Raw genomic sequence first — 14,720 nt, 5'->3', positions numbered from 1 at the left:
TCTTTGACAATTTTAGTAAAATTGATAAACAATAACGTACAGTTGTCTTATGTTCATGAAATACTAACTTTTATTTTCACTGAGAATTTCCGTTTGTTCTTTTCCTTGTCAAGAGACAAAAAAAATGACTCCACGAGACCTCAAGAAATCCATATATATATATATATATATATATATATATATATATATATATATATATATATATATATATATATATACCTGCCCATAGTGAATGATAAAGATATACATAAAGCACACAGAAATTCACCTTTTTGGAGCTCCACCTCCGCCCCGGCCGGGGCTTGAACTCACGACCTCTGGAACCCATTCTCCTAGCAGTGAGCGGCCACCGCTCTAACCACTGGGCCATCTAGGCAAGACAAAAATCTTGCCCTCGATGACGAAGGGAAACTAGCGCGCTGGTCGCTCACTACACCGTCGTTTGAGATACAGTGGTTAGAGCGGTGGCCGGTGGCCGCTCACTGCTCACTGCGAGTGGCACCCAGAAACCAGTAACATCTAGACATGAAGACTGTTCCCAGAATACAGAGGCTGGATCATGTAACTGTTGTGAAAAAAAGGCGTTTCAAATTGCTCAAGCTTCAGATGTTTCGTCCACGACTCGCACAAACATAAGGGCCTGTAAAAATCAAGGTTCTTTTTCTTTACAACCTGACAATAGATCTGTTTGCTTGTCTCTGTCGACAACAAATACACTTAGTAGCTTCTTCGATAGGGCTTCCCTGTTCAATGTGGGGAACGATGAAAATCTTAATTTAGAGTGGATCCGACTGACGACTTTTTCAGACTGGCCATTGACCTCCATCTTCTCAACTATTCTCGCCCGAAACGGTTGGGTTTCGCTCGGAGAGGGAGATAGAGCTCGCTGTTACAGCTGTCATGTTGTCCATGAAGGATGGAGGATTGGTGACAACCCAGACCAATACCACAACCTTAACTGTAGGTAAGTGTATCAGACCAATACCACAGCCTTAACTGTAGGTAAGTGTATCAGACCAATACCACAGCCTTAACTGTAGGTAAGTGTATCAGACCAATAACACAACCCTAACTGTAGGTAAGTGTATCAGACCAATACCACAGCCCTAACTGTAGGTAAGTGTATCAGACCAATACCACAGCCCAGACTGTCGATAAGTGTATCAGACCAATAACACGGCCCAAACTGTAGGTAAGTGTAGCAGACCAATACCACAGCCCTAACTGTTGGTAAGTGTATCTAAACTGACTAAACAATTACTTATTTTTACTTTTTTTCTATCAATTTCAGACTTCGTTTAAAGGATATTTACAAGCACCTAATATGTTTCAGATTCAAAACAGATCTGTCCAACAATATTCCCATTTCCCGTGCAACCCCCAGTAAGGTCCCATTTCAAGGTAAGATATCACAGAATCCAAAGTTAATTGTTGTCTAAAAAAAATGTTGTCACGACTATAACTACCACTAAGCAGACTTTATTGTACTTACCCTATTATCCTGTACTAGAGGAACCACAGCAACGATTAGAAAGTACAAAGCAGTGTTCCTTTTTATCCAAAGAGGCAGGGGAGTTAACTACAGCAGCAACAAAAGACATTCATCAACAGCGACAAGTAAGCTTAGAATGACATTTAAACTTTAATTTAAATGGCTTATAACAAAAGTTATTTTCTGTAGGGCTGTAAGCTTTTTTATATGTTTTATGTGTTTTTTATGCACTCATAACAAATAATATTTGCAAAACATCATTACTAGGTCAACTTTACAAATGCTTCTTTATTCTTTAAGATATAAAGTTTAACAGATTCCAAAGTCAAATTTTCTGAACCTCAGAAAAAAAACCTAGATAAAATTGTTGTCGTAAATAACAACACTAACATGACTAGATTATTCTTATTTTTGCTGAAATATCGTCGAACACTTATTGAAAAGCGACTTAAGTTTTTAGCTCACCTGAACCGAAAGATCAAGTGAGCTTATCTGTTCACCTGTTGTCCGTCAGTTTTTTTTTGTTCGTCCGTTCGTCCGCTCGTGTGTCTCTAAACTTTTTACATTTTTTTATTTGTTTTCTAGAACACAAAAGTGCAGAAATCAGAATTTTGATGCATCTATGTATACGAAAGAAACAAGAAACTGCATTGAAATACTTAACAGGGAAACATCTATGTTATATAGATAAACATCTATGTTGGTTTTTTTTTTAATGATATGATGTAGGATAATTATCATAGATATGACAGCATATATTTTTTCCCCACTCCCAGCAGGTTGCTACAACTACCACTTCAGCTGAAATCTCAACATGCACCAAAGAGGCAATGAATAGGGAACCAAGTGGAATCAATGTTGATCGCCCAAGGTTCCCGTCATATGCCATTCTGGCCGTGAGAATCAGTTCCTACACTAACTGGCCCGCAGCTATGACACAGACTCCTCGTGATTTGGCTCTTGCGGGGTTCTTTTATGTTGGTAATGATGACTACACTCGGTGTTTCTGCTGTGGGGGAGGTTTGAGTAACTGGGAGGCCAGTGATGATCCCTGGGTAAGTGACCGAATCAAGTTCTTTGTGAGGGAGAAAAACTAATGACAAGAGAGGGAAAAAAAATGAAGGTATACCGGTTCACACTGGTTTTTAGTGAGGCAGTTTTAAAAATAAACTTACAGAGAGACAGCGAAAGAACGGGAGAGATTTGCTAACCAATACGGAAACTTGCACCAAATGTAGAATATTTGAAGGCCTAACAGTACTTATATTAGGAATTGTTAGTGACCGATCGAGCAAATGATTTAAGAATTAGAACAAAATTAAGTAGATGTTGGATTTCGATTTTTTTCTCAATGCACAGAACAAGTTATGACAGAAAAATCTCCAAATGTTTTGTGGCTCATACAAAAAGTACCTTTTTTCCTCTACAGTTTGAACATGCCAGATGGTTCAACGAATGTGCTTTCGTTCGACAAAATCGTGGGCAGGAGTTTATAGACCTGGTTCAGAAACGTTTAGCAGAATCGGTAAGACATTAAACATAAATTTGTAAAAAAAAAGAAGCTATTTCTTCATAGGGAGTCGGACTTAGATTTTTTGTGATATAAATACAATAGAAGTTGTCTTATGGAAAACCATGTGTAACCTACAATGAGAGTTAAATTGCAAAATGATTCCACTGAAAATTGCATTTTATGATTCTTAAAAACAAATTGTAAAAAATCAACATAAGTTGGCTTTGTTAAATTTTTGTATGTTAGTAAACTTCTGTTGTACTTTATATGATAGAAAACGTAGTTCGACCATTTAGTATTTAGTAGAAGACATCTTAAACTCTCTAAAAAATTGAAATCGTCAGGTGTCACTACAGTAATTCACTGAAGGTTCACGTCAAAACATGGCCGAGGCAAAATAATTTCCAAATTCCCCTTTAAAATTGGGGCGTTTCCGCCCGAGACAGGAGCTTTTTATGAGCAAATAAAACAATGTGTAAGACGTCTGACTGTTCAGGTTTTGTAACAATGTGAGGTCATTTGAATTTTTGATGCATGTTGAGTCTGTAGGGGGTGGTGAAAAAGCGCGTGCTTGATTTTCAAGCACATGTGTAACTTTGACGTAAGCAAAGTATCGTGCCTCGCTAGATGAACATATATTTTTTTCTTACAAGATTGTAAATGAAAATATGTTTAAAATGGTGTCATGAGAATTTTCCCAGAAGTTCGTTTTAAAGTTTTAGTCTGTATCTAAAGATTCGCAATTTTAGTAAGAATATTAAGAATAAATGAAAATTAATACTGTAGTGAGACCTGCAATTATGGACTCCAAGGTCTTGTTATTTTGATATAGATAAAGCATTCTTGCAAAAAATATACCAGAAAATAAATTTCAAATATGCATTTGTCCAAAATTGAGAATCAAAGAAAGATGCATACAGTATAGACCTTTTATTTTGTCCTATTGCCTATAAAATAACAAATATATGAAAACAATACATTTTTTCTCACAAGGTCGTTATCGATAAATTCTTTAAAACTAGGGCATGTGTTATGTGTGATGTTTGTAAAACTGCTTAAAACATGTCTGTCAGTTAGGTTCTACGGTATTAGTTTGGGAAATAAGTCATTTGTAAGATGCTGAAAGAGGCATGGTCACGATTTTAGACAATTTTATTGTGTTCGTCATGGAGTTATAAGCAAGATACAGAGTTCCCAATTAATTCTATTTTCGAACAAAACTCGTGCCATGTTTTTGTTTACATTGGTTCAATTGACTAGTTATTGTTCTTTTTCCAGCTTATTTTTCTTCTGCTAATTCATCTTAAACATGATAAAACAGTAACTAACAATTGGCACATTCATTTTAGGTCTAAACCTGGATTTTTCTTGACAACATTCAGAATGAAAACAAAAATATGACATGCGCTTCGTTTAAATAACAAAGAATTGTGAGCTCTATATCTCGCTTATCTAACGTGATGACTGCCACTAACAAATTCAAGTGAGATCTTTCTATCTGTTGTCCATAAGTCTGTCATTCTGTCTGTAAAGCTTTTACGTTTTATCTTCTTTTGTAGAACTAATAACTGTGTCACGTTTTACTGAACTTAAAATAAACAAAAAAATCTTTATAGTAAGATAAGAGTAAGACCAATACCCGTTTAAAAGGGCAGATAATAACAGTAAACTAAGGCGTTTATCTTTTAAAAAGAATCTTTTCAAGAGCCACTGCATTATAAGTGCATTTATTTACATCATAACTTCTATATATAGATAAGATTCTAAATTGTGAAAGCCCTATTTTTGGGAGTTGATTTTAAATCAACTCTCCTATGCAGTCACGCGGACAAACCGAAAGTGAAACAGTGTTTGGACCTCAGCACAAATCATTACTCCTGACAAGACTTAGTTCTTGAAAATAATTGATGAATTCGATGTAATGTATGCTAAAGCATTGTTTTTCAAGGAAACTTATTTACAAATACCTTTAAAATAGTCAGATTTTGAATGGGACGAACAATTTAAATACTTTTTGTAGTCGTATGTATTCCTACGCCAGAGTTCAATAAAGTCTCGTTCAACTCGACGCTCGGCTGTCTCCGTAAACCCTTGTCGGAGATTTACGGTGTCAGCCGAGCGTTTGCAATTGGTTGAACTAGACAAGAGTTCAATATTGCTTGGATCCATACAATTTTCGGGAAACATTTCTACCACTGATACATAGTTTGATTGAATTAATTTTATCTTTAAATATTATTTAACATGATTCATATGGAGGTTTCTCGACATTCTAGTCGAAAAAGTTCAAAAATTCATATTATAAAAATATGCGTAATTCAAATTAGAAACTACGTATACATGTACTTGTCATGCAAAATAACATATCATTGATTTTAAATTAAATAAACATCGACAAAATCAACTCCCGCCAGTTCTTCAGTACTTTGATATTGCCCTGGGCGGGATGCAAAATTCAACATAGAAATATGTAAGGGAACATGTTTTAACATTTTATTTAAAAAACCTACTAATGCTACAATTTCTAATATTGCTATGCAAAGAACCTCAGATACTGTAGATCTTAAATTGCATTAACTGTTACCACTGAATCACTTCACTGCCAACAAGAGTTTAGAAATATAGAAATATTTAGGGAAAAAATTAAAAATTCTTCGATAATACTGTGTGTGCTACAAATTATGATATTATTATGCAAATATTCTCAGCTATTGCAAATTCTGAATTGTTTTAAACTGACCCAAGGCAAACACCACAGCCCAAAGCATAGAAATATTAAGTCAAGTTTAACGTAGAAATATTTCAATTTTTTTTCATAAACTTCAATGCTACAGTTAATGATTTACTATATGCGCATTCATTTTCATATATGGTGTCAATGATCTACTTATGAAATTTTTTTATTATTTACAGTCAAATCTCTTACTTAAAAATTGCTAGGCTTATGATCATCAAACTTTCATAGGTGGTGTAATTTTAAACCTTATATCTTTTTTTTTCAAAAGTAGGATATAGAAACCCATTGTTATTTTTTTCTCTAATTTACAATAAGCAATGTTTTTATTTAAGCTATGTCAATTAAACCCCTATTTATTTGACAAAAAATAAATGAAAAACAGAAACTGTGAATAAGTTTTAATCTAAGTTGAGTAAGCTATTGAAACAAGTTGTTTATGGTACAGTTTGGTGTTTGATTGTAATATCGTGTTCAGACATTTCATACTTTTTTATATATCTTAAATTGTAAAACATGAGGTAATTTATCATCAATATTTGTATATTTATAAGATCAATCTTCCTTCAGGATTCACAGAGAAATCAGGAAGAAAAGAGAAACTTGCAGACAAACAAGTATGTTAAATTAGAGAGAGAGAGAGGAAGAGAGAGAGAGAGAGAGAGAGAGAGAGAGATAAACAGAAAGAGATTTAAAGTACGAGATTGAATCGGGCGAATAAGAAATTGGAATTAGGTTAAGGCCTAAGTTCTAGAATATCTCAATTCATAAACATGTAAATCTGAAATAAATACTCGAATTCGAACAGGTCAACTCTCTTAAATGTTTGAAATACCTGTACACGTAACTACATTTTCTTTGCCAGTTAAATGTTTATCCATCTGTCTGTAAGGGCTACTCCGGATTTTCGTAACCTGGGGTTATCGGTCGTTACTTGATTTATCTATCGATAAGAACACTTTGATTTAGAAATGTTAATGATAATGATTATAAAAAGATAAATCACATAAATAAGACAGCTTGTAAAGTGGATATGAAAAAAAATGAAATTCATCCTAATAAAAACAACGTGGGCTATAACTTAAAATCAAGCTCCTTGTTGTACACAACATTTTCACATTTTGTCATACTGCATATGTTAGTCACCTTTGTCTGGAAAAAAAGATATATGATATGCAATTAGAAACTTCCCTAGAAAAAAGACATAAGACACATACCATAGAATCTATCTACTTAGGGTAGTATAAAAATCTTCAATAAAAATACACGTACAAAGTTAAGAAAAGAAGCAACTATAAGGAAGGAAGTTATAGGTTTAAATAGAGGTTATTATTTTAATGAAATATATAAAAAAGTAATTAGAAAGATTTTCAAGCTATTTTTATGCGATGTATACAGATGTCAGAGAGGGTACACTTTTATCAAATTAATATCAGATTTAAAATCGTAAGCTAATTCAGAAAAGTTGTAAAATTTTGATGCCATAATAATTTGTGATAAAAAGATGGACAGAAAGGAAATTCATAGCTACAATGGCATTGGTTATACAAAACGTTGTTTTAGTTCTTTTTTTAATATGTGAACATGATATAATTTATATAGTTAAACAATGAAACAATAAAATGTGTGAGTTGGTTATGTAATTTTTTCTGCAATGATCACTACCTTCATAACTAGCATGAATAATCAAAAAAGCGTTTTATTGTTTATATTTAATCTTTCTTTTAACAAATTGATATATTGATTGTTAAAAGTAAGTGAAAGTAACAAAATTACTGTTGATTTTCCTCAATACGTAAGATACAAGAAACAGACAAATCGTCTCCCATGAAAATTTGAGTCGGACATCATCATGATTATTTCGTGCAGTCTGTGATTTTTCTTATATAGGTCATTGTAGGATAGGTTTCGACCAATCAATAAACGGGATGTGTAGATTTCAGTCCCATCAATTTCCTGTCAGTTTCAGTCTTTGTAAGTTTCGACCAATCGATAAACCGGGCGTGTCGATATCAGTCCTGTTAGTTTCTATAGAGTTATGAATAAACTTAAGTTCCCTACTTGGTAGATGCAAATATGATTCTATGTGAAGAAAAAAATCCTCTTCAAGCTATAGCTATAGAGGCTAAAATGTTTATATTTGATTGAAAGCTAGACATGCCACTGTATTGTCTAAAAAAGTAAAGACAGTCTGTAATATAGTTATGCGATTGGTGTAGTCATGGGCATCTTATGTGTCATTTCAAAAAACTTTCAAGTTTTATTTTCACTTGGGTATTAATTAGTTATTTAAGTTTGAACGATCGTTTATTTAGAAAATGGTCGTCACAATAAAATTATATTGATAATAAAATGATAGGTAGATATAAGCAGCAGGAGATAATATTATCCTTACAATGGATGGTATTTTTTTCCATTTATCATTATTTCCAGAGCAGAACTCTACTCCTATATTAAAACAATCCGATTCTGTTGTTGAAAACGCTGCTCATCAGATGAGACAATCAGACCCTGCAAGAGAGATATATCTCCATACTCTAAACGAAGATACCTCTGACAAGTACAAAATGGAGTCTTACGCAGGTAAACAATGAACATGAGGAGGCAATGCCTTTATACCTCTGAATAAAGGAAGCAGGGGTATTTGTGATTTGTTTAAATGTTTTTTTTTATCTATTTGTTATAATTGGTAGAACAGTCTGAGGGTAAGTATTCAATTGGATCATTGAACACGACACACACACACACACACACACACACACACACACACACACACACACACACACACACACACACACACACACACACACATATTTGGATATTTTACTTGGCTGTGTTATACCATGGTGAATTAATGGTTTTGGGACTCAGGTCTGAGGTCTGATGATACGTGATAAAAATTCAAAAGTGAAGGATTTAGACATATGATAATAAACGAAGGAAAATTAAAAAAAACCCAAAAAATTAAGAATATTTTTTCCCACAGAACTCAATGCACTGAAAGAAGAGAACATGAATCTTCGGAATCAGCTAACGTGTAAGATCTGCCTGGAGGAAAAAGTCGCCATTGGGCTCTCGCCCTGCGGACATCTAGCCTGCTGTGAGACCTGTGCTCCCACTGTGATAGAATGTCCTGTCTGTCAGGAGTTTGTTACAAACTTTTTCAAAGCAATGCTTGTAAGACAAAAAAATAGGCGATGTTGATATTGTATCATTTAGAATATGAATAATTTTCTCGTTCCGGATTCTCTGTTAGCAGAGTGCTGTTAAAAACAAAACTTATGCTAAAAATTGTGTAAGATTTTTAGCTCTGACCAGACTTTTTAAACCTTGAGGCAAGATTTGCAGTTACAGGGTGATAACCAACAGATTTCCATTGTGACGTAACTCAAAGTATCCTTTATTACAGATATAACGTCAAAATGAATATGACGTAATAATTAATCTCATTTTTTTTTTCGCGGGGTTTTAGTTTACATTAAGAATTCAAAGGAACTTTAAGAAAACTTGAAATCTCAAAATTCTACCTCAAAAAATCATCAATACTTAGGACGTTTCTGCACTTTATACAACCATCCCCTACAATAAATTAAAGTCCCGTCTTTTTGACATCATTGATAGCTGCTATCTTAATAAAAATGGATCACGTAATTTGCTTACCTTTTCATCAGTCGTTTGCAAAACTAGTTTGTTAAAACACATTTGGATTGTGCACACAAGTACTCTGAAGTTGACATTAAAGAGATGCTTTACTTTCTGATAGACCATATCTATGTTGATTTTTAGAAATCAGGTCTTCCAACAATCTGATGGAATTTTAATGGACACCAATTGTGCTCCATTGTTAGCAGATCAATTTTTGTATTCATATAAAGCAGAAATTATTCAAAAACTTTTATGTGAAAAAAATAATTCACTCGCTGTGATATTCAACTCAACATTCAGGCATATCGACGACGTATTATCAATAAAATTGTAACTTTCATACTTACGTCGGCTCGATATATCCCAGTGAGCTTATAATAAAAAATACCTCAACGTCTGCGTCATCTGTTTCATATTTGGATATATATTACTGGAAATGGACAATGATGGTAACCTTACAAAATTTTATGATAAACGTGATGACTTCAATTCATCTAAAGTCAACATTCCTTACTTATGTAGCAATATACTTTCATTATCTGCATATGGTGTGTATGTGGTAGTGTTGATTTTGCGTGTGTTTGTATATTTAATAAAAAGATCAAAATGTGTGTTTAAATAAAATAAAATATGTGTTCATGTTCATGTTGTTTTCATCAAATCATCATTTCATTCTATATCCATCTTCTTCTATTGCATGTTACTATTAATAACAAAACGACCTGATCGACGAGACAGTTGTATGTAAAAATATCAACGTATTTGATTGGCCTAGCCACTTTGGCGGGTCGTGCATTTTATAAAAACCAGGTAACAGGTTCTGAGAGTGACCAGACCAGTTACGACTCAGGGCGTAGGCAGAGCATATTCTAGCCATTACGTACATATAAATAGTTACATACAGAACGCACAGTAAGTAGTTTTTATCTCCTACTAATATTTCCTCTTTTGAATGAGTGAATGAATGAATATTTTTATTGTCTGCCAGACGTATATATTAATTTAGTATTCTGATAATTTTACTTTATAAATAATGAAAACGTAATGTTGAAGTTTACTTGTAACGCTGTATTCTATCCTCTAATATTTCATGTACTTTTTAATTGAAATACGGCACTGTTCCAGGTATATGTGACAGCTACATTGCCCAGATATAGTTAGATTAGATTCAGCTCGATTCCAGAAATCGGTACGATATCCTTAGATATGCACATTATTACATTTATATTATATGTAATTCTAGAGTACTATTTTATAGCCAATTATAGCAAGTAACTGAGTATAAAGTTGCTGATATCCATTTTAAATTATCAAGTTCAATAACATAAACGTAATTATTTTATTACCAATGTTAGAGGCTGTGGGACTGTGTGTTTTACTTATATAACAAATACATGTTAGCGTGCAAATGAAATTATTGTTTGTCATATTGTATATTAATATTTATGTTGATTATTGTAGGGCTGATCCCATATATAATATAGTCCTGGGGTCAGGCAATAAAGTGAGATAACCCACAACCGGACTTGTTTTCCTTAATAAAACACCGGCTACATTTATGTCTCTTAATTTGTTCTATACACAAGGGCATGCTCTTCATATGAAAAGTTTTTGAGGTGAGGCAAGCTACTGGCAAACGAGTTGATAAAACAAATCTATCAAATGTCTCGTCCACTGGATCGCATGCTCTCTGACTTTTTTCATACTATTTGTTAGGCCATAACTAATCAACTCATTGTCTACGAACATTTCCGTTTTTCCCGATTACGATAAAGAGCACAGGGCGGGTGTGACTGGTCTGCAGAGGATGCTCACTTCTCCATGGCACCTGATCCTACCTCTATTATTTTAAAAGACTCGTGTTTGCCCTGCTCCTATTTTGTAATTTTCCTTTTGACTTTTGAATTGAAATGACAATACCAAACTGTCAACCATCTCATAAATTCAAAAACGAAATACAATTTCAAAGCAGAGCAACACAGACCTCTTAAATGATAAAGATGGGATCAGGTGGCAGATGAGAAGTAAGATTCCCCTGATGACCGGTCATTAGGGGAATCTTACTTCTCATCTGCCACCTGATCCCATCTTTATCATTTAAGAGGTCTCATTGTCCGAATTAGGCATGTCACGATCGAGGTTATTGTCAAAATCGGGAAAATATCATAATTTGGAAAAACAAAATGGTGATAATTTGGTTTGTGTGTGGTCAAAATACAAACCTGAAGCAAACACGATCCTCCATTTCATTAGAGGTGAAATCAGGAGTAATAATTCCCTGCCAACCGGTCGCACCACCGCGTTTCCATGGTCATAATCATGAAAAACAGAAGACACCGTAGTCAGTCCGGTGTTTAAATAATGGTCTTGCAAGTATGAAAAACGTCAATTAGCATGTGTTTTTATGAAACATTGTACTTGTATTATTCTTGTTCCAGCAACTTGTTTTTTATTAGCTTGCTTCGTTAAATAAAATGAAAATTGGGAAAATCATGTTTCTGTGGGCTTTAATTAAAAAAAAAATCAATCAATTTTAAATACAATTATATGTATCACTCGTGATTTAGAAATATAAAATGGTATACAGACTCTACATGTAACAAACTTTTAAATTTTTGAAAACAATGTCGTTGCCTAAAGAATTAGTCTTGATGTTAAATGTTGAACAAAATATAAATATGGAAAATACTAGAATAAATTTGCGTGTTATAATTTGAGTATTAGTTAAAATGTTAAGATTTAACTGCTTTTCCAGCCCAGGGGCAATTAAACCTTTTAATGGGCGATATATTTCAGATTGAAAAAAATAGATAAAGGCGGCCAATATGATCTGATGATATGATTCATGAACCTAAGCATGTTCCTACTAACGTATTGACTTAAACTGAACTCCTTTTTGTCGTGAAGTTTGCAGAGAAGGAACTATATTGTGCAACTAGAGACGAGCTCGTTGCAAGCAACGATTAGGTCTTCCGTCGTAGCTGCGTCATACTTGTGACGTAACACAAAAATTGATACCTGACCATGGTGCAATATTAGATGTGCAAACACTCAGTAAAAGAAACAAAGTACATGTACTATACTACATGTATAAAAGCAAACACAGATCTTTAAAAGTTGTCTATAGTTTGATTCGTCGCATGTTGTTTTTTTGCATTTTGCATGTGCATTTTATTTTGAGAAACTTATCTAATAATCATAATTGACTCGATATAGACAGAATATGGACGACGATTATATTCACACAGTGGGTATGCCCGGTATGAAGGTAAAAAGACCAAACATTTTACACGCAGGCGCCAATGAATCGTTTAGTATATATGTGGACATCCTGGAAATTTAACAGGGGGTTTTGAAGAATAATTTTGTTTTTCGAGGAGGGGGAGCATGCACGGATCAAAAAAATTTTCCAGGGGTGGGGGTTGAGTGTGTAACTGTTATTTGTGTTTGCCAGGGGATGTCCGAGGCATATTTTTGTAATTTTATAATGTACATGTAATTTAAAGAAATTTTGCGGGGGTGGGGTTGGGGTGGGGTCTGGAACCCTCCCCCTTCTCTTCTGGATCCGCGCATGGGGAAGACCGATGCCGGTAATTTTACGGTAATGTTAACCATTTTTATTTAATTAATCATTTTTAAAATCATCGGAATTCCAATATTATCTTTAAACGCAGTTTAAACTTAATTACGAACCATTTAGTATCGGTGAGTATTCGGCAAACAATTGCGTCCGCGTACGAAAGAAATGGCAATATTCAAGAAATTTGGATGGACGATCTGAGTCCTAGGTCGCCCATCCGATTCTTTCACAGACTAAGAGCTACAGACCTGCAGTTAGAGATCGTCAAACTCTTATTGTTTATGTCAATTTATTTTGTCTCAAAGAATCAGTTTTTTTAATCACTAAAGTTTTACCTTAAAAAAAAAGAAAGAAAGAAATCGGGCACAATTTTCAATTTAGCATTTTACAATTTAAAGGTCTAATTAAATTTTGAATGTGTTCAAAATACTAATCTTCATTGCTTTATTCGAAATGTTGCATGGAAAAAATTTTTACATCGCATTTTTTTAAATCACCAAAGGATCTGCAAACTAAACTTGGATTGACCGATAACAAACAAGCATAAAGAGAGACTGAGAACTAATTTCTTCTTTTTTTATCACCAAAATAAATTCAAGAAAAAATCTAAATATTTTTGTCCATTATATGCGTTAATGAAAACGTTGATCAGCAAGGGGTTCTACGTCGTGCAAGCACCTACTAAAAAGATTGTTACATGGGTCTACACCAATGACAAATATCGAAAAGGCAATATTGTGGGTGAAGTGTGTAGTTTGTTTTTGAGATTTATTTTTGATAATTATATCTATCTGGATCAATTTTGTTTGTTGGTTTGTTTTGTTTATTGAAAAGGGGAATAAAGAAAATGAGTCATTTCCGATATGAAGTCAAGCATATATTTTCATATTATCATTGACTAAAAACATGTATGTTGGAAAAAAGAAATATTGTACCAAGCAGTTAGTTATTATGCGCAAATCAGGCACTCCTCTATGGTTATCACAATCACATGTATCAGTTATTACACGTACTTACTTACGGAGAAATTATCAACAAACAAAATCATAAATTTATAATAACATGCAGTCTGAAAAGTTAATTGGAAGAACTAAAATGCCAGGGAGTTTTGCTTTCTCTATCTGCTGGACGCGATTTCATTCGTCTTAAATTAATAGAGTGTAAGGATGCCCGCCTACTAAATACGGATGCTCACGCGTCAACCGATTAAAATTGATATATTGTTGTTAAAAATTCAAAACTGTCAACGATTAAATTGGTTTTTATACCTACCCCGATCATCACGAAAGAATCCATTCTGACCAATTGAAATTTCATATACAAAACTCAGCGCCAGAATGTCTCATTCGTTAATTTTTTCGAAGTTATAGTAGACGAGTCCAAAATAGGAACTTTTGAGATACATCATACAATGTGAACATATACGCTATACCGTGAATGTAGTTTACTTTGCTTCTATCTTCTTATGTTTATGATGGCTTGAACATGACGAAAATCACTTGAATATTGTTATCTTTATGTCATATGGCATGTGAAACTGTTTTCATTCCACCCACAAGCTTTAGATAATAATTGCCTGACGTCATGACAAAGCATCTTTAATTACGGGCCGCCAGGAGGGTGTCCGTTATTTGATACACATTTAAATATTGTAACTGCGTTTCTGCGGGATATTTAAAAAAAAAAGAATTGATATTATGCTCATTTTTATCAATTAAAAGTAAATTTGCACGTAGAAATATGTTTTATGCCTTTT

The 14,720-nt window shown here is 33.7% G+C and overlaps 1 protein-coding gene across 1 annotated transcript; it reads left to right on the top strand.

Annotated features, from left to right (window-relative positions):
• Positions 1-232: 232 nt before the first annotated feature.
• Positions 233-7,291, top strand: LOC136271938 (death-associated inhibitor of apoptosis 1-like). The gene is made up of 7 exons (XM_066072532.1): positions 233-338; positions 454-964; positions 1,334-1,401; positions 1,511-1,617; positions 2,269-2,547; positions 2,922-3,017; positions 6,310-7,291. The coding sequence occupies exons 1-7, from the start codon at positions 233-235 to the stop codon at positions 6,445-6,447; spliced, it is 1,305 nt and encodes a 434-aa protein (XP_065928604.1). The 3' UTR covers positions 6,448-7,291.
• Positions 7,292-14,720: the final 7,429 nt, after the last annotated feature.

The sequence above is a fragment of the Magallana gigas genome, chromosome 9 (assembly GCF_963853765.1).
Source record: "Magallana gigas chromosome 9, xbMagGiga1.1, whole genome shotgun sequence".
NCBI classification, from domain to species: Eukaryota; Metazoa; Mollusca; class Bivalvia; order Ostreida; family Ostreidae; genus Magallana; species Magallana gigas.
Note: the sequence above shows the minus strand (reverse complement) of the source record. Positions and strands in the feature narration are given on the sequence as shown.

Excerpts from the sequence above, each read along its gene's own strand:
- LOC136271938 (XM_066072532.1), top strand. The coding sequence starts at position 233 with ATGATAAAGATATACATAAAGCACACAGAAATTCACCTTTTTGGAGCT. Across the intron at positions 1,402-1,510 it reads CAGTAAGGTCCCATTTCAAG|AGGAACCACAGCAACGATTA; the intron begins GTAAGATATCAC and ends ATCCTGTACTAG. Across the intron at positions 1,618-2,268 it reads ACATTCATCAACAGCGACAA|CAGGTTGCTACAACTACCAC; the intron begins GTAAGCTTAGAA and ends CCCCACTCCCAG.